The sequence below is a fragment of the Octopus sinensis genome, linkage group LG12 (genome assembly GCF_006345805.1).
Source record: "Octopus sinensis linkage group LG12, ASM634580v1, whole genome shotgun sequence".
Lineage (NCBI taxonomy): Eukaryota > Metazoa > Mollusca > Cephalopoda > Octopoda > Octopodidae > Octopus > Octopus sinensis.
In genome coordinates this window covers 56,221,586-56,249,582 of record NC_043008.1, presented here as the reverse complement: position 1 = coordinate 56,249,582, position 27,997 = coordinate 56,221,586, and the positions used below count along the sequence as shown (strand labels likewise).

The following is a 27,997-nucleotide window of genomic DNA, read 5'->3' as shown; positions in this document are numbered from 1 at the left end:
CGCCATAAGCACTTTTCTAAAAATAATAACAATAATAATTTTAAAAAAGAAAAAACAAAAAAGGAGCCATCCCTGTCCGTTCCTTTCTGTAAAGGCTACTCACCTTCTTCATCTACTGCATTCTTCAACTGCTTCACTTTGGCAGCGGCACCACATTTTCGGTATAAGCCAACTGTATAAAGACCGTGTAGTTCTATAGCTGAGATTAACTTTTCAGCGACCAAAGGCACATTTTCTCCATCAGTTATCAAAGACTCAAGAGGAAAGCCAAACACTTGGTTGTTTCCAACTGAACCCTGTGAAAATAGACAAGGGAAAGAATCATTCCAACAGTAAATATTTGGTAAGCATAATTCTAGCATATATCTATCTATAAATATATATATCAAAATAAGCAACAAGGATATCCAGAGGTACGATCGTTTCATGCAACTCCATTTAATTGAACAATGCAATCCTTACATCAATTTAAAATGCAGAGCAATCCTCAGCTGCACAAAGACATAGAATTTAATTTAATTAAATTAGAACAGATGGACACATTAATATAATTAAACCTAAAATCTCCAAGAAGTTAAGGAGACAGCATGTTCTTTGTCTATCTAATAATAATCCTTTATTTATTTATCCATATAAATAAATAATTTTCCGACATATGTTTCTGCTTCATTACTAAAAGTAAATCTATATTGTTTAGTTAATTAAATAAATAATTAAATAATTGTCAATACAATGCATTTAGTAAAAATTATATATATTTTATATATATATTTTATATATATATTTTATATATATATATATATATATATATATATATCAATGTGTGTGTGTATGTAAGTATATTTATATATAAGTGTGCACCTCAGTGTGTGTATATATGTATAAGGGTGTGTATGTGTGTGACTGTGTGTATATATATATACATGTGTAGGCACATGTGCATATATTCATAAGTGTGTGTCTGTGTATGTGTGCATGAAAAGTAATTTTTCCATCAAAATGGAATGTTCATATTAAACAAATATAACCAAAACAAATCTATTTATTTCCATAAAACAAAAATAAATTAAGAAACTAAGTACGAAAGACTGACAGAAAGACAAGAAAACTTACATCATTGGCCCGGGGAGTCGGAATACCTTTACAAGAAGTTGTCGATCTAAAACAACATTTTTTGTGACATGTATATTTACAAACTGAAAAAGAAAAAAACAAACAAAAAAATATTCGTTATTAGCGATGGAAGCAGTATTAGATCAAAAGAGCATTGTGTATATCATACTAAATGCAAATACAGAGTTGTTGAGAAAGCACCTCGTATAGATTTATAGTGCTAAAAAACACAGCATCACTACTAGATATGTTTCATCTCCTGCTGATACATTTCTGAGTTTTTTAACACTATATGTCTGAACAAGATGCTATCTCCAGATAGATACTGCAGTTTCACAGCTTCCAACAGTATGTCTGCATTAAGTATGGTATACAGAATACTAAAAATAATAATAATATGTAATGACAACAGTAACAACAACAATAATAATACTAATCTGAATAATGGTTTCTGATTTAAACACAAGGCCAGCAATTTTGTGGTGAGGTGTCAGTCAATACCACCAAGCTCAGTACTTAAATGGTACTTTATTTTATCATCTCCAGAGGGACGAAAAGCAAAATTGACCTCAGCAAGATTTGAACTCTGGATGTAAAGAACCAAAAGAAATATCATAAGGCATTTTGTCTGACACTCTAATGATTCAGCCAATCTACTACTACTCTTAATGATTGCTTCTCATTTAGGTACAAGGCCAGCAATTTTGAGATGCGGGGCTTCGTCAATTATATTGACCCCAGTAGTTGATTGTTCCTTTATTTTATCGATCTCAGAAGGATTAAAAGCAAAGTTGGTTTCAGTGGTATTTGAACTCAGAATGTAAGGTTCTGGAAAAAATACTGCAAGACATCTGATCCCACACTCAAATGATTCTGCTAATCTTCTATCCAATAAAGTAAGTATCATTTGAGCACTGGGGTTGATTTAATCAACTAACCCATCATCCAAAAATTGATGGCCTTGTAACAAAAATTTGAAAAACAATTGTAACTATTCTTTTCTACTCTAGGCACAAGGCCCAAAATTTTTGAGGAGGGGAGCCAACTGATTAGTTTGACCCCAGTACACAACTGGTACTTAATTTATCGACCCCAAAAAGTTGAAAAGCAAAGTCGATCTGGGCAGAATTTGAACTCAGAACATAACGGCAGACGAAATACTTATTTCTTTACTACCCACAAGGGGCTAAACACAGAGAGAACAAACAAGGACAGACAAATGGATTAAGTCGATTACATCGACCCCAGTGCATCACTGGTACTTAATTTATCGACCCTGAAAGGATGAAAGGCAAAGTCAACCTCGGCGGAATTTGAACTCAGAACGTAACGGTAGACAAAATACCGTTATGCATTTCGCCCGGCGTGCTAACATCTCTGCCAGCTCACTGCCTCAACAATTGTAATTATTGAAGCAGTAAAAGCAATGAGCTGGTAGAATTGTTAGCATACCAGGCAAGATGCTTAGAGTATTTCATCCGTCTTTATGTTCTGAATTCAAATTCCGCCGAAGTCGGTTTTGCCTGTCATCCTTTTGGGGTTGATAAATTAAGTACCAGTGAAATACTGGGGTTAATGTAATCAACTAGCCCACATCCCCAAAATTTCAGGCCTAGAAAGGATTATTAGGACAGTAAGCTGGCAGAATTGTTATGACATCAGACAAAATACTTAGTGACATTTCATCTAGTTCAATTTTGCCTTTCATCCTTTTGGGGGTTGATAAAAAAAATGGGGCTACTGTAAGCAGTGGCAGCATTGTGAAATTAAAGAAGGTTGCCATATCAAGAGGCTGCAGCAGCAGCCCAATTCCTCATGGCCAAAATACTTGTAAGTAATACTCAAGCTCGGTCACAGTCTAATTTCAGAAACCAGTGAACAATGTAAAGAATCTTCAACGTCAGATCAAGCTTGCTTGAACATTTTCTATGCATACATGCCATCCATCATAGTCCTGCATTAATTGAGGGAGATCTTGAGGGAGGCATTTAGTGAGCGGATCTACATATGTTGTGTTCAAATGACCTGTTCGAGTACAGCCATGCTCTGGCATCCACAGCTGTAAGTCATATGCCAGCTCTTGTTTAGCTCATCAGCAATGTCCCTTTGAAAAGGATGTAAAAACTAAGACAGCCAAAACAATGTGAGCACTAAACCTTAAGCGGAATTTTACCTGTGCAACACTAGACTCAGTGTTTTTATATGGTACAACAGCCAGGATACTTCATGCTAGATGTAACTGACACCCAAATGCTAAGAGCAGTCTTAAACATTTATTAGAGAACACATACTACTGAGAACCAGCTGTATGGAGATCTTCTGCCTGTTTCCATCATCATCATCATCATCATTTAACATCCGTTTTCCATTGCTAGCATGGGTTGGACGGTTCGACCGGGGTCTGGGAAGCCACGAGGCTGCACCAGGCTCCAGTCCGATCTGGCAGTGTTTCTACAGCTGGATGCCCTTCCTAATGCCAACCACTCCGTGAGTGTAGTGGGTGCTTTTTACATGCCACTGGTACAAGAGCCAAAGGAGGCTGGCAATGGCCACAATTAATTGGTTCTTTTTACATGCCACCAGCACGGAAGCCAGTCAAGGCAGCGCTGGCATTGGCCATGTTCAGATGGTGTTTTTTACGTGCCACCGAAACAGGTATCACATCTACAATTTCCATTTGATTTTTAATTTTGATGTTGATATACTTGACTCAATAGGTCGCCAGAAAGATGAATACCTTGGAAGTGTCTACTTACCTTGACATACAAAACCCTTTTCCATGATCCATATAATTGATGAACATAGCTCACAGAAAGTTGGAATGTTGAATTGAACTGTAAGGAATTTGTGTCCCAAATACTCCTGCAGTATCAAAGAAGAAATAAAGCAAATACATTGACATTAACAAATTTAAAAAAAAAAAAAATTTACCTGACAAATGTGTTTTGTTTCCAAATATATTTTAAGAAGAGAAAATATAATGGTTAATAATAATCATTTAGTCACAGCAAACTATGAATACCTTCCTTAAAATTTAACAGGTGAAAGCACGGTTGTGTAGTAAGAAGTTTGCTTCCAAACCACAAGGGTTCAAGTTCTAGGTTCAATCCCACTGCATGGCACCATGGGCAAGTGTCTTCTACTATAACCCCAGACTGACCAAAGCCTTGTGAGCGAATTTGGAAGATGGAAAATGAAAGAAGCCCATCATGTGTATATACATCTGTGTGTGTGTGTGTGTGTGTGTGTGTGTGTGTGACAGAGTGTGTGTGTGGTTATGTTTGTGCTTGTCTCTCACCACTGCTCTCTTACTCGATAATAATAATAATAATATTGGTTTCACATTTTGGCACAAGGTTTAGGAGAAGGGCTAAGTTGATTAAATCAACCTGTTTTCAACTGGTACTTATTTTATCGACCCCAAAAGGATGAAAGGTAAAGCCAACCTCAGCAGAATCTGAACTCAGAACATAAAGACAGACAAGATGCAGCTAAACATTTTGCTCAGCATGCTAACGACTCTGCCAGCTTATTATTATTATTATCATTGAGTGAGAGAGCAGATCATGCCATCAAAGTGACACTGGGGTAAAATATACGAAGCCCAGTATACCCATCATGACTACTTGTCTGATAAGGGTACACCAGGCACATGCATCACAACCAAATGTGCGCGACATGTTGATCTCATATCAAGATAAACAGCACATGACCTTGCAGGTGGGGCCCAGTTAGAATTTTCTTCAGGTTGAGTAGCCCATCCCGCTCAAAAGGTCCCTGAATAAGGGTTGTTTAAGGATATTATCATTATTATTATTATTATCAATAATAAATAATAATAAATAATAATAATAAGTAGTAGTAGTAGTAGTAGTAGTAGTAGTAATAGTAATAGTAATAATAATAATAATAATAATAATACTGAATCAGTAATAATTAGTAGAAATAATAAATAATTAGTACAGTGGCTTACCAACATATCTTTCTTCTGGCGCTCTTTTTTCGTAGATTTGGATTCAGTTTTTCTCTCTTCCTTCTTTTCTTTTCGCCGGATTTCTTTACTCTCCTTCATGAATTCATCTAAGAAGCCACGGAAAGCATTGACCCCCATTGTCACTGGGAAAGCAGCATTGGTTCCTACATTTTTCACCTGTGCTTGTAACACCTGTTCAAAATTGTTCATTAAATCTCTGTACCTGTACTGAGTGGTCACTACGTCTTTCTGAAATAGGAGAAATAAAAAAAGAAAAAACAGAAAAATAGATAAATCAAGAAATAAAATAAAAGCAAAGACATGATTAAAAGTATTCACTTCTTTTACAAAACTACAAAGGACATTTTTTGTTATTGTTGTTGGATATTTAGCCTCAAGTCTGTCCTCCTCCAATTGACCTGTGAGCAAAAATGCTGACCAGCATGCTGTTATTGGGATAGAGTATATCTAGGACTACAGTGAAGGTGCATTGCTCAGTGGTTAGAGCACCAGGCTCACAATCATGAGGTAGTGAGTTCGATTCCCAGACTGGGCTGTATGTTGTGTTCTTGAGCAAGACACTTTATTTCACATTGCTCCAGTTCACTCAGCTGTAGAAATTAGTTTCTACATCACTAGGGCCAAGCTGTATCGGCCTTTGCCTTTCCCTTGGCGGCACAAAGAAGGGAGGCTGGTATGCATGGGTAATTGCTCATCTCCCATAAACAACCTTGCCCTGTTTTGTGCCTCAGAAGGGAACTTCCTAGGTGCAATCCCATGGTCATTCATGAGCGAAGGGGGTCTTTGCCCTTTATATCTAAGACTACATTATGCAGTATTTCTTCTATTTTTAAGATGGTAGCATCTTGGGTACATGTAGTCAATCATAGCCTTGGGTTTATCAAAGCCTTGAGTAAAGTTTTCCAGAGAGCAACTGCACACATGCACAGCAGCAGCAGAGCTACCATTGTCATCATCACCTTTATCATATACACAAGAGGGTTCCATTCAGATCATCCATCTGCCAAATTTCACTCAGGGCTTTGGTCAACCTGAAGATAACAAACACCTCTGTGAGGGATAACAAAAGAGAAAAACTTGAGGAATTTAGTTTGAGTTACGTCCCTTTACAAGAAGGTGAACCAACTTAGTTATTTTGTCTCTTACAACAAAGGCTCCCAGTCACCATGCCATGGAGCACATGGTACTGGACCAAAGAGAAAGAATAAATTTTTGCAGGATATTCTTCCTTTATATGTGTATTATATATGTAATAATTAAATAAGATATTGTACACTTTATTGTTTTTTTTTTGTTATATATGGTGATCCACCCAATCCATGGGAAAATTGTCTTGAATGAAACCAGTCTGTGGTGTGAAAAAGGTTGGGAACTGCTGCCTTACAACATTGATATAAGTAAGAAAAGCAGGCAATTATCATCATCATCATCATCATCGTTTAACGTCCGCTTTCCATGCTAGCATGTGTGGGACGATTTGACTGAGGATTAGCGAACCAGATGGCTGCACTAGGATCCAAACTTGATCTGGCAGAGTTTCTACAGCTGGATGCTCTTCCTAACGCCAACCATTCTGAAAGTGTAATGGGTGCTTTTTACATGTCACCGGCACGGGAGCCAGTCAGGCAGCACTGGCAACGGTCACGGAAATTTTTTTTTTATGTGTCATCTGCACACTGGCACAAGTGCCAGTAATTATATTTAACTAAAACCCATAAAGACTTGCTGCCAGCAAAAGAACAGTTCAAAGACTGAAATTAAAGTACACAAAAAAAGAAAATAACGTAGCAGCATTAGTACCAAAAAGCAATCTTTATGTTATGATGTGGGTATACACGCCTGGTGTAAAATGGTATTACACAAATAAATGGTTGGTTGTGGTCATCTAAAATATATGTCAACACAGAATGCACTCCATACTACTCAAACATAGGTACAACACTCAGTTTTCACTGTTTAACAACTGACAGTTAAACCATCTCACATCAAACTAACACAGTAAACTAACATGGTTGAACTAACACCGTCAACTAATCTCACCTGAAAGTTCACTTAGTTCCTATTTATTGTAATCGATTAGTCTACCTTCAGTCAAATGGAGGTGTTCAAGACTGTCACATATTCTGAACGCCTTACTTCCCTGGGCATGGATACATTGAAACTCCGATGTCTGGCAGCTGACTTGGCAGATACCCATAAAATTATTAACCATCTTACAAACAATAACTCTGAGCACCTTTTCAAATTCCATCTGTCTAACACCCATGGACATATTTACAATGTCAGAAAACAGCACAGCTCCCATGACTTTCGGAAACATTTTTTTCATGCTAAGAGTTGCTGAAGTATGGAACAAACTACCAGCATCAGTTGTTAGTCGTTGGAGCACTGCATCCTTCAAAACTTCTATGCTTCCTGAGATTCGCCAACACTACACCTGATTTTCTCCCCTCCATACACACACAAGCATGTATCTGACTCATACATTGTTCACTTTCCAGACATTTGTACATTACTGCATATGCTTTATACGCACTTTTGACAAGTTGTGGTGCACCTGAGCACTGTATACAATAATTTCATTATTATTATTATTTTAACACTTTATATCCAACTTAACATGGTTGTTTTGTTAGATCATCAAATACTGAAGTACACCATGCATTCTTAGGTGAATACCACAAACAAACCCTCCAGGTGAAGTTGGATGTAACGATTGACTTTTAGAATTTTAGAAAATATATATAAAAAAAAACAACAAAAACAACAAACAATGGCACTTACCAACATTGCAATTGACAAACAAGCTGTCAGGTCTCGATGAAATTCTTTGAGAGATTTTTTAAAAACTACATCACAGATAGTATCTCGTTGACTGTTGTACAGACTGAGGTTCATTAGCTGAAAGTAACAAGAGACAGAAAATGGTTATTAAACTCACCATTCCTTCAGTGGCATCAGAGCTACTGAAAGGACAACAGAAGAATCTAGACTAAGCAGCTTCAACTTTTTCCCAAGAAGCAGGCCACATGAGACATGGCTCATCATCAGGTAGGCCAAACTACTAAGGAAATTCCAGGTAATTTTTTTGTTAGAAATATCACTCGGAAAGTCCTTTGGGCTGCATGTGGCCTGTGGGCTGAAGTTTGCTCATGACTGATCAAGACCAAGGTGCAAGATTTTAATACAACACATAGTACAGAAAAAGTGGGTCTTTTTTTACTTTTAATAATTTTTTTTTTGCTTCTTATATTACTGGTGTACAGTCAAGTGGTTAAGAACTTAGCTTCACAACAACATGGTTCTGTGAACAGTCCCAATCAATGCACAACACCTTGGGCAAGTGCCTTCTGTTGTAAGCTTGGATTGGCAAACTTGTGGATGAAAATTTGGTTGATGGAAATTATATTAAGCTTATCATGTGTACACATATATTTGTGTGTGTGTGTGTATACACATATATACACATACTTCCATGCATACAGAGAAGGGGTTGGAAATCAAACAGATTTGGTAAATTAACATGCAGAGTCCCTCTCTGCATGTTTGTGCAAAGTGATGCCTATGTTGTCATTCCTTGTTGGCATTATTATAACCACCTGTTCTTAGCTATCAAAGACTTGCAGAACATAGAAACCCTTTGCCTGAAAAACAGGCAAGGGTTGGCAACAGGAAGAGCGCCCAGCCATAAAATCTTGTCAATTCTTCTCCAGGCCATGTTAGCATAGGAAAACAGATGTTAAAGAAACAACCAATCTGTGTGTGTGTATGTATATATATGTATGTGTGTGTGGAGGCGCAATGGCCCAGTGGTTAGGGCAGCAGACTCACGGTCGTAGGATCACAGTTTCAATTCCCAGACTGTGCGTTGTGAGTGCTTATTGAGCGAAAACACCTAAAGCTCCACAAGGCTCTGGCAGGGGGTGATGGCGATCCCTGCTGTAGTCTTTCACCACAACTTTCTCTCACTCTTTCTTCTGTAGGCCTGCTCGCTTAGCCAGCGGGGTGGCATCATTTGAAGGCTAAAACAATGCAAAGCACATTGTGACCAGCGATGTGTAGCAACATCTGATAGCCTGGTCGGTCATGTGATTATATATATATATATATAGGTCACATAAGTGCAAGCATAGCTGCGTGGTTAAGAAGCTTGTTTCCCAACCACATGGTTTTGGGTTCAGTCCCACTATGCAACACCTTGGGCAAGTATCTTCTACTGGAGCTCCCAGACTGACCAATTCCTTGTGAGTGGATTTACTGGACGGTCACTGTGTTGAAAATGAGCTCTTTTAACCACACAGTCATACCTTCAATATCAAAAAGCAATGACTTAGCTGTCCAATAAACAGAGACTGATGAGATAAGTACCAAACGGTAATAAATTCTGGGGGTGTGACGATTGAGTAAAACACCTTAACCCTTTCGTTACTGTATTTATTTTGAGATACTCAGTTTTTCTTTCAATTACTTTAAATATAACAAAGAATTCAGTAAAATAACTTAGTTATCGTTAAGCTAGTGTTAGGAACTTAAATTGTGACTAAGGTTTGGTGGAAGATTTTAATTCAATACTTATGAAAACAAGACATTTGTACTCAGAGCCAGAGCTGGTTTCAGCCGGGTTGGTTACGAAAGGGTTAACGGAGTGCTCTAGCATGGCCACAGTCTAATTCGTGAAACTGGTACATAAAAGAATAAGAAAATACCTTTTTGTAAATAAATTCATCAAGCAACTGCAATTCCCGGATATCAGAGACCATGAGTTCTTCAGGATATTGCCACTGGGAGGTGCCTGCCACACTCCAGTTTGTGGGCGGCATCTTCATGTCAGACTTGCTACGCATTCCACGTCGATGGGGTTTCTTCCGATTGGAGCTTGCTCTGCGTCCATCCATAAGAACTGGACCGCAGGGCACTTGGATGCCATAGCTGCTGGTTTGGAGAATTTCATCATGCCCGAAAGTAGGTGAATATTCCAGGTTTGTCGGGGCACCAACTGGAAATAGACCATTCGAAACCACTGATAACAACAACAGCAATAACAATGAAAAATATTTGTGAAAGAAAACAAATTCATTTTTGGATTTGGTTTGCAAGATTCTTTATATGAGTTCGTGTGTTGAAGCATATTCTGTTGTGTCTGGGGAGAGTCATTTTCTTTTTGTGCCTTATAATATAACACACTCACCTGTAAAATTTCCACTTTTTTGTTTCTTATTTTTATTTTCCTAAAATTTTTGTTGCGCCTTGCAACCTTTTCAATAGTTTTAGGACAATAAAAATAAGAAAAACGGCGAGTGTGTTACATAATAATAAGGCACAAAAAGAAAATGACTCTCCCCAAACACAATAGAATACAAATTCAATAAAGCTCATTAAGCAGCTTACAAAATTAAATAAAGTTAATTATCATCATCATCATCCTCATTTAGGCACAGGTGGGTTTGTGGTTAAGAAGCTTGCTTCCCAACCACATGATCTCAGGTTCAGTCCCACCTGCTGGCATCTTGGACAAGTGTCTTCTACTACAGCCCCAAGCTGATCAATGCCCGCTGAATGGATTTGGTAGGCAGGAACTGAAAGAAGACTGTTGCACGCATGTGCATGCATGTGCAGGTATGACCTTGCCGTAATATCATGTGATGGATGAAAATGAGCTTCATCCTCACATGAAGAAGGCTGGAGGAGGAGGACGGAAGAGGAAGAAGGCTGGAGGAGGAGGACTGGAGGAGGAAGAAGGCTGGAGGAGGAGGACTGGAGGAGGAAGAAGGCTGGAGGAGGGGACTGGAGGAGGAAGAGGAGGGAAGAAGGCTGGAGGAGGAGGACTGGAGGAGGAAGAAGGCTGGAGGAGGAGGACTGGAGGAGGAAGAAGGCTGGAGGAGGAGGACTGGAGGAGGAAGAAGGCTGGAGGAGGAGGACTGGAGGAGGAAGAAGGCTGGAGGAGGAGGACTGGAGGAGGAAGAAGGCTGGAGGAAGGGGACTGGAAGAGGAAGAAGGCTGGAGGCGGAGGACTGGAGGAGGAAGAAGGCTTGAGGAGGAAGAAGGCTGGAGGAGGAGGACTGGAGGAGGAAGAAGGCTTGAGGAAGGGGACTGGAAGAGGAAGAAGGCTGGAGGCGGAGGACTGGAGGAGGAAGAAGGCTTGAGGAAGGGGACTGGAAGAGGAAGAAGGCTGGAGGCGGAGGACTGGAGGAGGAAGAAGGCTTGAGGAGGAAGAAGGCTGGAGGAGGAGGACTGGAGGAGGAAGAAGGCTTGAGGAAGGGGACTGGAGGAGGAGGAGGAGGACTGGAGGAGGAAGAGGCTGGAGGAGGAGGACTGGAGGAGGAAGAAGGCTGGAGGAGGAAGAAGGCTGAGGAGGAGGACTGGAGGAGGAGAAGAAGGCTTGAGGAAGGGGACTGGAAGAGGAAGAAGGCTGGAGGAGGAAGAGGCTGGAGGAGGAGGAGGAGGAAGAAGGCTTGAGGAAGGGGACTGGAAGAGGAAGAAGGCTGGAGGCGGAGGACTGGAGGAGGAGAAGGCTGGAGGAGGAAGAAGGCTTGAGGAGGAAGAAGGCTGGAGGCGGAGGACTGGAGAGGAAGAAGGCTTGAGGAAGGGGACTGGAAGAGGAAGAAGGCTGGAGGCGGAGGACTGGAGGAGGAAGAAGAAGGCTGGAGGAGGAAGAAGGCTGGAGGCGGAGGACTGGAGGAGGAAGAAGGCTTGAGGAAGGGGACTGGAAGAGGAAGAAGGCTGGAGGCGGAGGACTGGAGGAGGAAGAAGGCTGGAGGAGGAAGAAGGCTGGAGGCGGAGAGGACTGGAGGAGGAGAAGAAGGCTTGAGGAAGGGGACTGGAAGAGGAAGAAGGCTGGAGGAGGAGGAGGAGGAGGACTAGAGGAAGAAGAAGGCTGGAGGAAGGGGACTGGAAGAGGAAGAAGGCTGGAGGAGGAGGAGGACTGGAGGAGGAAGAAGGTGGAGGAGGAGGACTGGAGGAGGAAGAAGGCTTGAGGAAGGGGACTGGAAGAGGAAGAAGGCTGGAGGCGGAGGACTGGAGGAGGAAGAAGGCTGGAGGAGGAAGAAGGCTGGAGGAGGAGGACTGGAGGAGGAAGAAGGCTTGAGGAAGGGGACTGGAAGAGGAAGAAGGCTGGAGGCGGAGGACTGGAGGAGGAAGAAGGCTGGAGGCGGAGGACTGGAGGAGGAAGAAGGCTGGAGGAGGAGGACTGGAGGAGGAAGAAGGCTGGAGGAGGAGGACTGGAAGAGGAAGAAGGCTGGAGGAGGAGGACTGGAGGAGGAGGAGGACTGGAGGAAGAAGAAGGCTAGAGGAGGAGGAGAAAGAAGAAGAAGATTTCCAGGTTTCTTTAAAAAAACATTTCTAATCATGGGGAAATATTATCTTGCTATGAAACAGGTGAGGGCTGGCAACAGGTGGGGCATATTGCCATAGAAAATCTGCCTCAACAGATTGCATCTGACCCATGCAAGCATGGAAAAGTAGACATTAAACAGGCACAGGCATGGCAGTGTGATAAGAAGCTTGCTTCCTAACCTCAGGGTTCTGGGTTCATAACTGGCACGTAAAAAGCACCCACTACGCTCTTGGGGTGGTTGGCGTTAGGAATGGCATCCAGCTGTAGAAACCTTGCCAGATCAGATAGGAACCTAGTGCAGATTCCCAGGTTTCAGTTATACTGTCCAACCAATGCCAGTATGGAAAACGGACGTTAAAGCATGATGATGATGTTGACGAGGTAGGAGGAGGAGGTGGGGAACATGGGAGGAGGTGGAACATGGGGAGAGGGACATGGGGAGGAGCAAGGGGGAACATGGGGAGGAGGAGGGGAACATGGGGAGAGGAGGAGGAGGAGGAGGAACATGGAGGAGGAGGAGGAGGAGGAGGAGTGGAACATGGGAGGAGGTAGAACATGGGGAGAGGGACATGTGGAGGAGGAGGAGGAGGAGGAGGGGAACATGGGGAGGAGGAGGAAGGCTTGAGGAGGGGGCTGGAGGAGGGAGAAGGTTTGAGGAGGGGGCTGGAGGAGGGAGAAGGTTTGAGGAGGGGGCTAGAGGAGAACTGACGGAGGGGGAACATGAGGAGGAGGAGCAGGAGGAGGCGGCAGAGGAGGAGGAGGAGGAATAATGAGTATCACAGATTAGGATACGCAAAAGACAAAGAAAAAAAGAACCAGACTGAACGGTCATGGCTGGAACATTTTTCACCATACACCATTTACTCAATCAAGGCTAGGCTTTAGCAAATGATGATGATGATGCTGCTCCACCTCATCATCATCATCAACAACAGCAGCAGCAGCAGCAGCAGAAGCAACCATAGTCTTAGCCAAGATAAAGAATTAACAATACTCACTTTCAAGAGGTCGTTGCATTTTCGCTTGAAGATCATCTGGAATCGAATCATCACTATCATCATAGGGGATATCCTTCCTACCTCCTTTACGATTACCTGTCAGGGTTTAAGAATAATTGCACGAGAAATATTATACAATTTCTTAAATTTTTTTTCAGAATGGAAAACAACAGACATCTTAAAAAATTTAAATAACGGAAAAATTTGTAAGAATAAGTGAATAATTTTTTTAATATTTTTGTCTGTGTATATATTCTAGTAAGAATTCAGCTTTGAATGCACAAGTTTGAATATGTACATGTATTTATTTATGTGTACACTTATATATATATATATATATATATATATATATATATATATATACATATATATATACATATGTACATACATACATATGCATACATATATATATATATATGTATATATATATATATATAATATATATATATATACATATACATACATACAAATATATACATATATATATAGATACATATATGTATATATATATACATACATATACATACACATATATATATACATATATGTATATGCATACATACATACATATACATACACATATATATACATATATGTATATGCATACATACATACATACATATACATACATACATACATACATACAATATATATATATATAGATATATATATATATATAATATATATATATATATATATATATATGAAATTTAATAATTGGTTAAACAAATTAAAACAGAAATAATCGAAAAAGTAAACTCAGTACAAACAATAGAGAGGACTAGTAATAAAGGGAGAAGACTCTTACTTCAAACTATTGCTGAAAGCAACTGTAGAAGAAAAAACAGGTTTTGTGAAAAGCTGCCTTAAATGAACTACCCCACTATTACACACACAAACTTTTATATATATATATATATATATATATATATATATATTATATATATATATATTATTTCTATATACATATATACCTAGGCACACACACACATGCATGTGTGCATGTGTGTGTATAATATATGTAACATATGGTATAATTATAAACAGGGCAAATTTTAGCCATTTCTCTGCAGACTGATAAAACAATGAACAACCTTAATCGATTTTCGAACCTTATACACACACACACACACACACACATATACATGTACTTACATATACAAACATACAAAATCCAAGAAACCCTTACTTAAAAGTATTAAATGCAACTGCCAGTAAAACAGTGAAGACTTTTTTTTGGATTAATTAAGTAGTGGATTAATTATTTTGGGATTAATAAAGTATTTAAAACACACAATCACACACAGACACGCACATGCAATACACACATACAGAGTGTTTTAAGCACTTAAATTCCTCAAAAGAACCAATTCAATTTCACAATTTACATCAGTGTAAATCAAGCAAATTCTATTAGAGATAAGAAAATTGAATATGTCATCCAGCTGGGATTCCACAGAGTACATCAGGGCTGCTTTTTTATGAAATTCAGGCACACAACTTCAATAAACATTCTTTGAATCCATATATTCCATCACTTACAACAAGTGTCGCAGCTGATTGGATCAAGAGAACAGACTGCTCATGAAATTAGCATGAAAGTAGCTGAGCCCTCCACTATCACAGGTACCCTTAACGTAGTTCTCAAAGAGATTCAGCATGACATAGAATGCAACAAGGCTGGTCCTTTGAAATACAGATACTACTCATTTTTGCCAGCTGAGTGAACAGGAGCACTGTGAAACAAATTGTCTTGCTCAAAGAAAAAACACGTAGCTGGGTTGTGGTTATTATAGTAGTTTTGACTTTAAGAGTCCCTCCTAGCGTGAGGCATTTATGTATAGAAATGCCTTTAATATATATATATAACAAAGTGAAGTTGTAAGGTACCGCACAAGTGAAATTATATATGAAAGAAGGTTTGAAAATGCGATTTTAAAAGAAATCTGGGGAAAAGATTTCCCAAGATTTTTCCTTGTAAACCGTTTCTAACATGTCTTTATTATTATCAAAGACTGTATATATGTACTATAATATTTTGTGACAACCAGTACCTAACACGACAAAGCTTTTACATGTTACTTTTGACAATCTTTTTCTAAAAAAGTGAAACTGGTTTGCATTTTCAAACATTCTTTCATATATATCACATATGTGTATGTCATGACTCATGCACTGTTCTTTTCCTGACGCTTGTACATTACCCTATGTACTATACATACACTTTAGATGAGTTGTAGTGCACCTGAGCACTGTACACAATGTTTTATTATTATTATTATTATTATTATTATTATTATTATTATTATATATATATATATATATATATAGGAGAGTATTGTAATTTGCTTGAAGCATTGTGTATTGTTTGTGAAATATAAAGTGTCTTGAATGGCACAACAATGCAGAGTGGATTATAATAACTGTTATAATTTAATTATTGCAGCATGGATGGCGTTTATAAGCCAATTAAGAAACACACAAAAACCGTTAGATTCAATTTAAATTTAATTTGTCAAAATATTTTCATCACTTTGAGACCGCGACCTGTTCACTGACAAAACTCCATGCTGCATCGGCATCTCTTGCTATGCAAGTACATCTCCATAATTTAATTATTCATAGTCTGATATGCTGATAGACTTCCATGCTTCCTGAGATTCGCCAACACTACACCTGATTTTCTCCCTTCCATACACACACAAGCATGTATCTGACTCATACATTGTTCGCTTTCCAGACATTTGTACATTACTGCATATACTTTATATGCACTTTCTGACAAGTTGTGGTGCACCTGAGCACTGTATACAATAATTTCATTATTATTATTATTATAATTATGATAATATTTTCGGAATATAAAAATTCCTTCTTCAGATATTGCTAGGAATTGATCAGGTCACTGCTATAATCAGTTTTTTATAAAAAAATTGAGTAACCGTTGGAAAACCAATTATAGCAGAGACTTGATCAATTCCTAGTGATATCTGAAGAAGGAACTTTTATATTCTGAAATATTATTATATCAGACTATGAATAATTAAATTATAACAGTTATTATAGTCCACTCTACATTGATCTGCTATTCAAGACACATTATATTTCACACACATATATATTGGCACTACGTTGGTTACCATGACGAGTGCTCCAGTTGATCCGATTAACGGAGCAGCCTGTTTGTGAAAGTAATATGCAAGTGGCTGAGTACTCCACAGACGTGCGTACCCTTAATGTAGTTCTCGGGAAGATTCAGCTTGACACAGGATGTGACAAGGCTGAGCCTTTGAAATACAGGTACAACTCATTTTTGGCCAGCTGAGTGGACTGGAGTAATGTGAAATAAAGTGTCTTGCTCAAGGACACAATGTTTCACCAGGAATTGAACTCACGACCTTACAATCACAAGCCAAAAATCCTAACCACTGAGCCACGTGCCTTCACTCATGTATATACACACAAACATATTCAAGATTCATTTAAAATTACACACATACACATACACACACAATCATCATCATCATCATCATTATCATCCCTTTAACAGATGTTGTTTCATGCATGTAGGAGTTAGACAAGAATTTGTTGAGGCAGATTTTCTACAACCAAATGTTCTCGCTCTACCTGCCTGCCATCCTTTGATCAGCAAGATGGGCACAAACACATACACACACATGCATGCGCACACACACGCACACAAACACATACACACACAAAAGGCTTGTTTCAGTTTCCGCTTGCCAAAAGCACATACATGATATTACCCCAGCCCAGGATTATAATAAAAGACATTTCACACACCCCCATCCACCCACCCCGGGTCCCATGCAGTGGGTCTGCACCCAAAACTATGTAGTTGCAAAGTAAACCTGTCAGCCAGCCACACAGCTATACCTGCCTCCCCTACCTACTGCCACACACACACACATACATACACAAATGTGTGCACACATGGCAGAAAGGATTGCTGATTGTAAAAGTACTGCCTTAATCAAGCACCCATCTAACCTATGCCAGTATAGAAAAATGGATGTAAAAGGAACACAAAAGATTACAAACACAGGAGTTGAACCTGTTTCAACACGACTCGATCCAAGATTCTATGTTTTAAGAAAAGCAATTATTTCATGAAAGAGCCAAGAAAACCATTTATGTTTTTATTGCCCACAGGGGGCTAAACATAGAGGGGACAGACAAGGACAGACAAAGGGATTAAGTCAAAATACTAACCCTAACCCTAACCTTTGGGCTGGCTGGTGCCCATTTTCCTTTGTTATCATGAGGTTTTTTTTTTGAGCTGGATTTTCTATGGGGAGTATGCCCTTGCTTACCCCCAACCACAGTTTCTAGACATGAGTGGTCCCAAGACCAAGGCCTCTACCACTAATTTTAAGAAATGTGGTGAAGAACTAGCTCTGGAAGGCAGGGACATGTATAACTGGTATTTATTTAATCGACCCCGAAAGAATGAAAGGCAAAGTCAACCTCGGCGAAATTTGAACTCAGAATATAGCAGCAGATGAAATACCGCTAAGCATTTCGCCCAGCGTGCTAACGTTTCTGCCAGCTCGCCACCTTCTGGTCTATCACACCTAGCCTACAATGTCATCCTAAAAGTAAACGATCACCTCATCAAAATCTAAAAGCTACAAGATAATGGATGATTAATTCAAAATATTGTGAATAAATAAGGATTTCATTTTCGCAGGGTAATCTGAATGTTAAAGGATTTCTTTTTAAAATAGAAAAAAATTCTTTGGCTGCATTTTCAACATGGCATTAGAAGTTAATTAATGGGAAGATGGCTTCTTTACAACAAACGGAGCAAATAGCAAAATAAAAATAAAAATAAAAAACTGGGATTTATATGATAAGCATTATTGATTAAACATGTTATAATTAAAATAAGCAAATAACAGTTTGCAACAGACAGGACCATAGTACCAAAGCAATTAACAAGAATTGCTAATGAAGCAGTAAGTTTCACATTCAAAGCAAGAAACCTTAAGCTTTAGAACAAGGCTCTGCAGATAAATGTTTTTGTTTTTTGTTTTTGTTGTTGTTGGTGGTGGTGGTATATTGCACCTGGTACATTGTATTCAAGTATCATATCTATGATCAAAGGCATTCCAGCCATGACCATGCCAAATCTTTCCAATGTTCAGGATACCCTGCACATTATCTAATGCGTTCTTTCCTATGAATGTAGGAAGAGAGCTGATGGTGATTTGGCTGTTATTTTTAGCGTATTGAGCCACCACAGAGATGCTCTTTCACTGGCATGTTGTTGTTGTTGTGTGCGTGTGTGCGTGCATGTGATTAATTCATGAATGAACTACTCATTAAAGCACGTTCATATCTTTCCTCACTTTTCAAGAAAATAATAGATATTTAACAAAGGGTGCTACCTCAAGGTCAGCAGCTCTCAACCATAACTCCCAGATCCACATGCGGCCCTCAAGCATGCTTCTAGTGACCCCCCAACAATCTTCCCTCTTTAAATATAAATTTTCTTTAAGTGACTTGCGTTTTACTTTTTTGAATGTGGCCCTTGTAAAAAAAATCCTGGTGTGGGAGCTAGCAAGGATATTAAGAACCACCACTCTAGGTGGTCAATCATCTTGCTAGAAACAGCAGTCAAATCTCATCAACTCTCATTCTACTGTCTCAAAAAAATGAAACGCATATTAGACAAAAAAATAGCTCTAGACTTAATATGTTTTGGTGTGGTAGTGGTGGGGGAGGGAGGGAATATGTGGGGATGGTATTCATAACAGGAACACATTTGTCCATTTCTAATTGTGACTTCACTTTCAGCACATCAGATCCCTCTTGCTTAATCGGGAAACAAAACATCATCATTATCGTTTAACATCTGCTTTCCATGCTGGCATGGGGTGGATGATTTGACTGAGGACTGGTGAACCAGATGGCTGAACCAGGCTCCAATCTTGATCTGGCAGAGTTTCTACAGCTGGATGCCCTTCCTAACGCCAACCACTCTGAGAGTGTAGTGGGTGCTTAGTAATAATAAAAAACCCAACAACAAAAAACATAAGCGTTGGAAGAAACAGCTCAAAGACTCCTTCTCCTCACTCACACTCACCCCCTGCAACCTCGCTCGCCCTAATAGTAGAAGTGGATGCCTCCACTCAACAACAAAATCGAGTCGACATTAACTGAAAACCAAACTTAGAATCCTAAGACAGTAACAGGGACATAGACATGGTTGTGCAGTTAAGAGGGCTGTGCTAAGTTCTTGTTCCAACTTTGGTATGGTTTCGTCAGTGGGGTGCCCTTCCTAATGCCAACCACTTAACACAGGGTGCTTTTTTATGAGACACAAGATACAAATTAATGAATCTGGAATGGAAGGCAGAAATGTTATAGATCAACGACTGGAGTTTTTGAATGGCTGCACAAACAAAAAAAGTTACATTGAACTTTCCTAGCAGGGCAGCCTGCCTGATGATGAACCCATGTCTCATGTGGTCCACTCCTCAAGAAAAAGTTGCCTAACCTTGTTACAGAGAGGATTAAAGAGCTCAAATAACTTGACTGGCAAAATACTGTACTGACCTCTACAAGACTGAAAAGAAAAGTGAACCTTTGTATGAGAATAGATACAAGTAAATACCACCAGGTATTTTGGCCAGCTCTGTGGTGACTATTTCCAATGCACTGCCCTTTGGTCAGTGATAAAACTGACATATCATGTCTATGTCAAAATGACCAGGTACATTGCAGCTACACTCTAAATATTCAGGTGTTATATCACATCTCTGCAAAAGGTGACCCATTTATCATAGTGATCCCAGGTATATCCCAGCTACACTCAAAATGATCAGGTACATAAAAATTCTACCCAAAATGATCACAGCTACACTCAAAGTGACCAGGTACACCACAGTTACACCCAAAATAATCAGGTACATCACATCTACACTGAAAGTGACCAGGTACATTACAGCTATACTCAAAATTACCAGGTACATTACAACTACACTCTAAGTGGCTAAGTGCATTACAGCTACACTCAAAAGAACCACACAGCAACACTCAAAGTGACCAGGTATATCACAGTTACACTCAAAATAACAAGGTACATCACAGCTACACTTAAAGTGGTCAGGTACATCACATCTACACTTAAAGTGACCAGGTACATTACAGCTATACTCAAAATTACCAGTTACATTACAACTACACTCAAAGTGGCTAAGTGCATTACAGCTACACTCAAAAGAACCACACAACTACACTCAAAAGAACCATACAACTACACTCAAAAGAACCGAACAACTACACTCAAAAGAACCACACAGCTACACTGAAAATGCAGATAACTAAGTACATTATAGCTGTACTCAAAGTGATCAGGTACATCAAAGCTACACTCCAAGTGACTAGGTACTTCACAGCTACACTCAAAGTAGCAAGGTACTTCATAGCTACACTCAAAATAATAAGGTACATCACGACTTAAACGTGATGAGTTTAGGTATGAAGCAAGCAGTATTTCTAGGACTTAGCAGACAAAGGTAAAACGGTTTTTAAAAATCGTTTCACCCCAATAAAGATTACACACAAATTGTTGAGTATATAATATAAAGAGAAATGAGTTTTACAATGAATGTAGTTACATTATACATTACAGCTAGCTGTACAAAATGTCATGCTATGAATAAAAAATTTTTAAATAAAAAGGAGAAAATACTATTAGAAAAATGTAAAAAAAAAATTAATATTAGTTTAAGAAATATTTTTAAAATTATAAAATACATGGTATGAGAGTTTATTTTTTTTCCTAAATTTATGTTTATTTTTATTAAAAAAATTACAGTGAAAAAATAAATATTTTGTTTAAAACTTTTAATAAAATTATTTTTTTTTTAAATTGTATCAGATGCATATATTGCAGAGACTTGAAGCTTTAGAAGAATACCACAATCAAAATAAAGTTTTGCAATCTGCAGTTTGTGAGATGAAATTTAACAAGGGAAAGTGGAAGATATGAACAAGAAAGAGGTAAAAAAATATATATATATCTTCCATTAAAAGATTAGGCTTGTGTGAGGGATTGGGTGAAAGAGAAAGAAGAAAAAAAAAAACAGTAAAGCTGGATATGGACAGTGTCCAGATAGCCATGCAAGACCACAAGTGACCACTGATAGCCATGCAATAAGGACCAGAACTTAGCCAAAGTCAATAGCTAAAGCATTCCTGCAGATTGGCAGTAATACAACAGAGGTATGAAAGAAATGTTCAAATTTGTTTCATTGTTTAGCTGGAGGAGGAAGAAAGGTCTGTGCTCATGGCCCTGGAGAATGTGGGGAGTGAAGGTCAGTACTAATGACCCTGGAGGCTGTGAGTGTTCGGAGGGGAGGATGAAAAGGGCCATAACTTATACGCCAGTGTTTGGAGGGGAGGATGAAAAAGCCATAACTTATACGCCAGTGTTTGGAGGGGAGGATGAAAAGGGTCATAACTTATATGCCACTGTAGTAGGGAGAGACACATGAAGAGACCAAGTTAGGAATCCTAGCACTAGAGACCAAATTTAAATGCCTGTAACAGAGTACAATGAACACCATAGCTATTTTTGAAGCTCAAGCAAGGGTAACCCACACAAGGCCCCCAAGACAGATTTTCTCATCATGGTTGCTTTTCCTTAAAAAAAGTATTTTTTGGTTAGCTGCCCTTCATGGAGCTAACCCTTTTATTCGCCTCAAACAGCATGTAAAGATACTGTGTACCTATTCAAAACCAAGGTTACACACAAAGGGACAATGTGAAAGCAGTTAATGGCACCCAATTGTGAGACAGTAGGCAGTAAAGCATAAGGTCTTCCACAATAGACCACAATAATGTCACAATTTCTCATCTGTTGCATCTCAATACGCAAAGGTTGAATGCCATAGAGGTCAAATGGTAGAACCCACAATGCTATAAGAGACAAACAACCGAGTGAGAAAAATGTATGGTTTACAACAGTACCATATATTGCTTACTGGTATGAGAACATAAAATATATTCTGATCTTTTGAAACACGTTGGTATAGATGACATGAAGGATAGTGAAGTGCCCAATTTTTTTTTTTCAGTTCACCACATGGGTCAGTCCTTGTGGTATAATGTTTTGTATGTCTCAGTGGCCTTGAGAGCTGTGCCATCAGCAGGGTCTCCTATGCTGGACAGATCATAGGATAGTGGCCAGACTAATATAGACCATCTCTTTCCAAAGATAAAAATGGGTTTGTCTAGGGCCAATGTCCTTACCTAGAAAAAGCAAAGTTATAGAAGCACTGATAACAATTCAAAATTTAATGAAACCTGGAAGAGGTAGACAACCAAGAGTTGAGAACAGTGAAGAAAAATTCTCAATGGCCTATGCTCCACTGAGATAGCAAAGGGCTTCAGTAAGAAATGATTGATTTATACAATATGTTTGAGCAGAACATCTCCATTTTCTACTGGAATTCAAACGTGTGTGAGTGTACATGTGAATGTGTGTGTCACTTCAGGATAACAAACCAAGACAGAACTTGAAAATTTTATAATGATACCAATAATCAAACACTCAAAATTAGGGCCCATTAAAGAGATGCGCCATGACCTGGCAATTTTAAATGTCAAATGACCAATCAAGATGGTATGTGCAAAAAGACAAAAAAAAAAATAGTAATAATAAGAGATAAAAAATTTTAAAAAGTAGCCAAAGATGTTTCCATATTAAAGAAGGAAAAAACATTTTGAAATGGTGATTCATTGATAACCTCAATTATTTGTGCTATACACACACACACACATATGTAAGCATACATAATCATATATATATATGTATGTATGCATATACATACATATATACATACATGTATGCGGGGAAAAAGAACTTTAAATTTCCTTTTATAAAAATTTATAACAAAAAAAAATGGAAAACAAGATCACTTTTCAAGTATTTACACTCAAATTTTGAAACATTAATTAACTTTAGGCCAGACACACCTATGTATAAATATCTACATCATCATCATCATCATTACCAACACCAACCATAGATTCATCACTGTTATATTCACCACCACCACCATCATTATCATCATCATTATCATTATGAAAATAAATAGTTCCAATTTGCAAATTGTGAAATCCAGTGTCCTACAGAAACCAGTATTTAAGACTACCACCTTCAAATTGATTGTCTTATATCTAAAAGAATGTATATAAATTTAAAAAGTAGTACACTTTACATACGTAGATTGAAGTGTGCATGTGTATGTACGTATGTATGTATATATCTTATGCATATATATTATATGTATGTATATATAGATATGTATGTATGTATGTATGTACGTACGTATGTATGTATATATATATATCAATTACAGTTTGTAAAACGGACAAGATTGGTGAAACAAGTGATGTGAAATAATACATACATACATACATACACACATATACATATATATATACATATATATATATATATATATATATATATATATATTACACACACACACACGCATACATATATGTAAAGAAAAACAACTCATCATAAAAATGTGATTGTGATATCAGATAATTAAATGTGTGAAGCTGTAACGACATGTCAGCTAATCCTAAAGAAACTCTGGTGATAATTACGCATTCTTCAGCTTCGTTAGACTAACTGATGATCATGCATGAAATCAAATACAAACAACAACAATAATAATAACAACAACAACAGAAAAAAAAATCCAGGGAAAATCACAAACCACACACAGACACACACACACACAAAAATAAATCACACTCTCACGCACACATGCACATACGGAAGAATTACTAAAAATCACCAGTGGATATTCCAACCAAAAAGAAAACCAAAGAAATGTTATTAGATCAAACTGAACACACGTCAAATTCAACTAACAAATTCAACAAACAGCTTGATATATTATAAAAATAAAATTCAACTCCTTAATACACACATACATTCATACACACATACATATATATGTATATATGTGTATATGATATTTGCACATAATATATCTGTATATTCTTTATTTGTAGGTTGAGGCTACTATTGGTTTCATGCTAAGAGAGAAATTCCTTAACAATTATCAAGCCTGCCTCAAATTTAGGCAAGGGAGATAATAATTCAAATATCCTCCCTGATATTCATTCCGTTTACTCAAAATCTCACATTATTTTATCACGATCTTATGTGATGTTATCATGGTTTAATCCAAGATGGAAAAGAAACACCGATGTTTCATGTAGCAGGTTTGATAATTGTTAAGGGATATCTCTCTCCTAACATGAAACCAATGGTAGCCTTAACCCATAAAGAATTTTTATCCACTAATACAGTCTTGAGCAGTCATTCTCATTGTTCAATATTAACATGTGTGTGTGTGTGTGTATATACACAGACACACACACACACACTCACACACACACACATATACTGGCAATACTAATAAAGTTAGTCAGAAGAAATGAAGGAATTGTTCCTTGGTTTATTCATGCACAGGTACAGAATGTTTTCACATTTTCCAAGGAAACAAAGTGAGATAGAATGATATAAAATGAATTGAAATAAAATAAAATTAAATTAAATAAAGAACATTTACATTATTACATTTTTACATTTAAATTTCTTAAATGTATCAATGCATATATGTTCCACTTTGTTTTACTTAATTTGGCTTTATTTTAAATTCATTTCATTCCATTTAAGAAACACACAAAAGCCGTTCGGTTCACTTCAACATTTAAGTTTAATTTGTCAAAATATTTTCGTCGCTTTAAGACTGCGACCTGTTCACTGACAAAAATCCGTGCAGATCTCAGATCAAATCACTTGCTATGCAAGTACATCTCCGTCATTCCATTTAATTTCCTTGGAAAACACATCTACAGAAAATGTGAAAACTTTCTGTAGCTGTATATACAAATAATCCACAAGAACAATTCCTTCACTACTGACTAAGCTTATTATTATTATTATTATTATTATTATTATTATTATTATTATTATTATCATTAACAACATCATCATCATCATTATTATTATTATTATTATTACCAATATACTATTCTGTACACAACCAAAAATGCTTTATTCACACACACGCGAACACACACACATACGCACACAAATGCACACAGATACATACACACGTACATAGGTTTAGGTTAAAAAGCAGTGACGTCCAAATGTTGACTGAAAACAAAAAAAGGAAACAAATAAATAGATAAATAAATAAGTAGCAAGGTTTTAGTAAATCTCTGCTTCTTGCTGTCTTTGGAAATGGCAAAGCTTGGGGAATAAAGGCTGTCTCCACAGGAACCAACTCCGATTCCAGTTCAAGGAAAAATCAACCCAAAACAGAAGAATGGAAAATGTGGTAGGGCTAGAGGTGGGGGTGGAGGTAGAAAAAAGAAACTGAAGCTCATTCACGAGGATGCTGGAAAAATAGTGGTTAATTTTTTTTTTTTTTTGGCATTTTTTTTTTTCTTTTTCGTTTGACTTCAAGAATATGAAAAGCAATAAAGAAGAAGAAAAAGGAGTCAAAAATAGAAAAATAAACAATGAATAAAATAAATAAATAAATAAAATACAAAAATCATACATGTCATGCAGGCATTGCCAAGTTGATATCTAACAGTGAGATAATTAAACATGCTTAATATCTCTTTGATAGCAACAGATATCCTTTTTCGTCCTGTTGCTCAATCACATATTTTCTGTCTTTTTTTTTCTCATCAGCAGAAGTCCATTTATTACAGAAGTGTGTTGTACGTTTTAATATACTAAAAAAAAATCGGTACCACAGGTTGGAGAAGGGTGGGTGGGTGTGTGGCTGGCTGTATTATTTATATTATCGTTAAGAGAAAAATTTTCATAATTTATCCGGTGTAATCAAATTTTGATTTTGAAGAGATTATTTCAGAGAAATATTTTAAATATGCAGTGAAACAAATTATAGTGGAGGAGAATGATTTTTCCAATTAAAAACTGTTTGATAAGTGGTTGGTAATTTTGTAATATAATTAATAAACATGATATTTTGGTATATAATAGAATAAATACAATATGTCATACTTTATAAAATGCCATCACAAATGTGATATATTATAATACAGTATCATATGTCAAGCAATATCTTGTAATATCAGTTGATAATGTTACAGATGTTTTATAATATTATAAAAGTCATATTTGATGTTTTGCAAAATAAATATAACATGCAATATTTATAATATGATGTGATATTTTGTAATATGGCATATAATATGCAACATTTTGGAATGTGATATAATAACGTATTTTTGATATTTTGTATTATGACATAATACAGTGTGTTATTTATGTGAATATATTGGGACTTTTTTTGTCAGGTGGTGTAATATGTGGTGTTTTCTAACATACAATATGCAAGGATATATTACATTAAATTGTTAACAACAGATTCCTGTGGTGTAAAAAATCATTCACACTAATCTGTCATGCTGTGGAAAGGGAGTAGAAAAAATTGTGTGCACAGTAGAGTGAGAGACAAAGACAGAGGTTCAAACAATCACAAGGGGCCCATGCACTCACACATCTATGTTACAGAGATGATGAAAGTATGCGTGTGTGTGTAAGAGAGAAAGAATGAGACAGAGCGAGAGAGATTCAAATAAACACTACTAGCACATACACACACATGCCAATGCTCTTGGTGCATGCACACACACCTAACAGTTTAATACTTGCTGATTGTGTCTTAATTAAACTATGGAATACCAATAGGGTTACCTAATATTGTATAATACACCATACTACATTATATATATATAATAGACATTGTAATGATAGATAATGGTTTCATATTTTGGTTTTTGGCACAAAGCCAACAGTTTTAGGCGAAGGGTCAAGTTGATTGTATCAACCCCAGTGCTCGAATAGAACTAATTTTAACAAACTTGATAGATTGAAAAGCTAAGATGACCTCAGCAGAATTTGAACTCAGAAAGTAAAAATTTGGAAGAAATGCTACCAAACATTTTGCCCAAAGCACCAACGATTCTGCCAGCTAACTACCTTCGTAATGGCATATAATAAATAATCAGTTCAAATTTTGGCACAAGGCTGGAAATTTAGGGGGAGGGATTAAGTCGATTACAACAACCACAGGGTTCGACCCCCGATATTGTGCCAAAATTCGAAATCAATATTTTGATATAACATAAAACAATGTAATAGTGAAAATAAAACTAAAATGAAATTTTTGTTATTTCAAGTGACTCAAAATGAGATTTTAGTTTACAGATGGTCTTCAATGTGTATTGAAACAGGAAGCACCTTATAAGTAGGTAGTGGATGATAAACATAAATCAGTTACCTACTTGCCATCCCTTACATGCCCTTAACAAAGTGCACTCTGTTCAATGCAAACATTTAGACTTGGTCTTCAACCTGAGGGTTCTTCAAGAAAACAGCTCCTATTCTCTAGGAATACCTGACCAAAAGTTAGACCACCACAGGAATTAAAAATTATTGATGAAACCTATACTGGC

General features: G+C 37.4%; 1 protein-coding gene across 20 annotated transcripts in view; it reads right to left on the bottom strand.

The window, feature by feature from the left end:
- Positions 1 to 27,997, bottom strand: part of LOC115218076 (unconventional myosin-IXAa) — a 446,542-nt gene that overhangs the window by 21,257 nt on the left and 397,288 nt on the right. For all 20 annotated transcript variants that reach the window (XM_036507998.1, XM_036508006.1, XM_036507996.1 and 17 more), the window contains 7 exons: positions 13,439 to 13,534; positions 9,814 to 10,103; positions 7,892 to 8,008; positions 5,087 to 5,335; positions 3,870 to 3,975; positions 1,114 to 1,196; positions 104 to 296 (listed from right to left, as the gene is read on the bottom strand). In XM_036507998.1, coding sequence (XP_036363891.1) covers positions 104 to 296; positions 1,114 to 1,196; positions 3,870 to 3,975; positions 5,087 to 5,335; positions 7,892 to 8,008; positions 9,814 to 10,103; positions 13,439 to 13,534 — 1,134 coding nt within the window. The remainder of the gene's footprint in view (positions 1 to 103; positions 297 to 1,113; positions 1,197 to 3,869; positions 3,976 to 5,086; positions 5,336 to 7,891; positions 8,009 to 9,813; positions 10,104 to 13,438; positions 13,535 to 27,997) is intronic.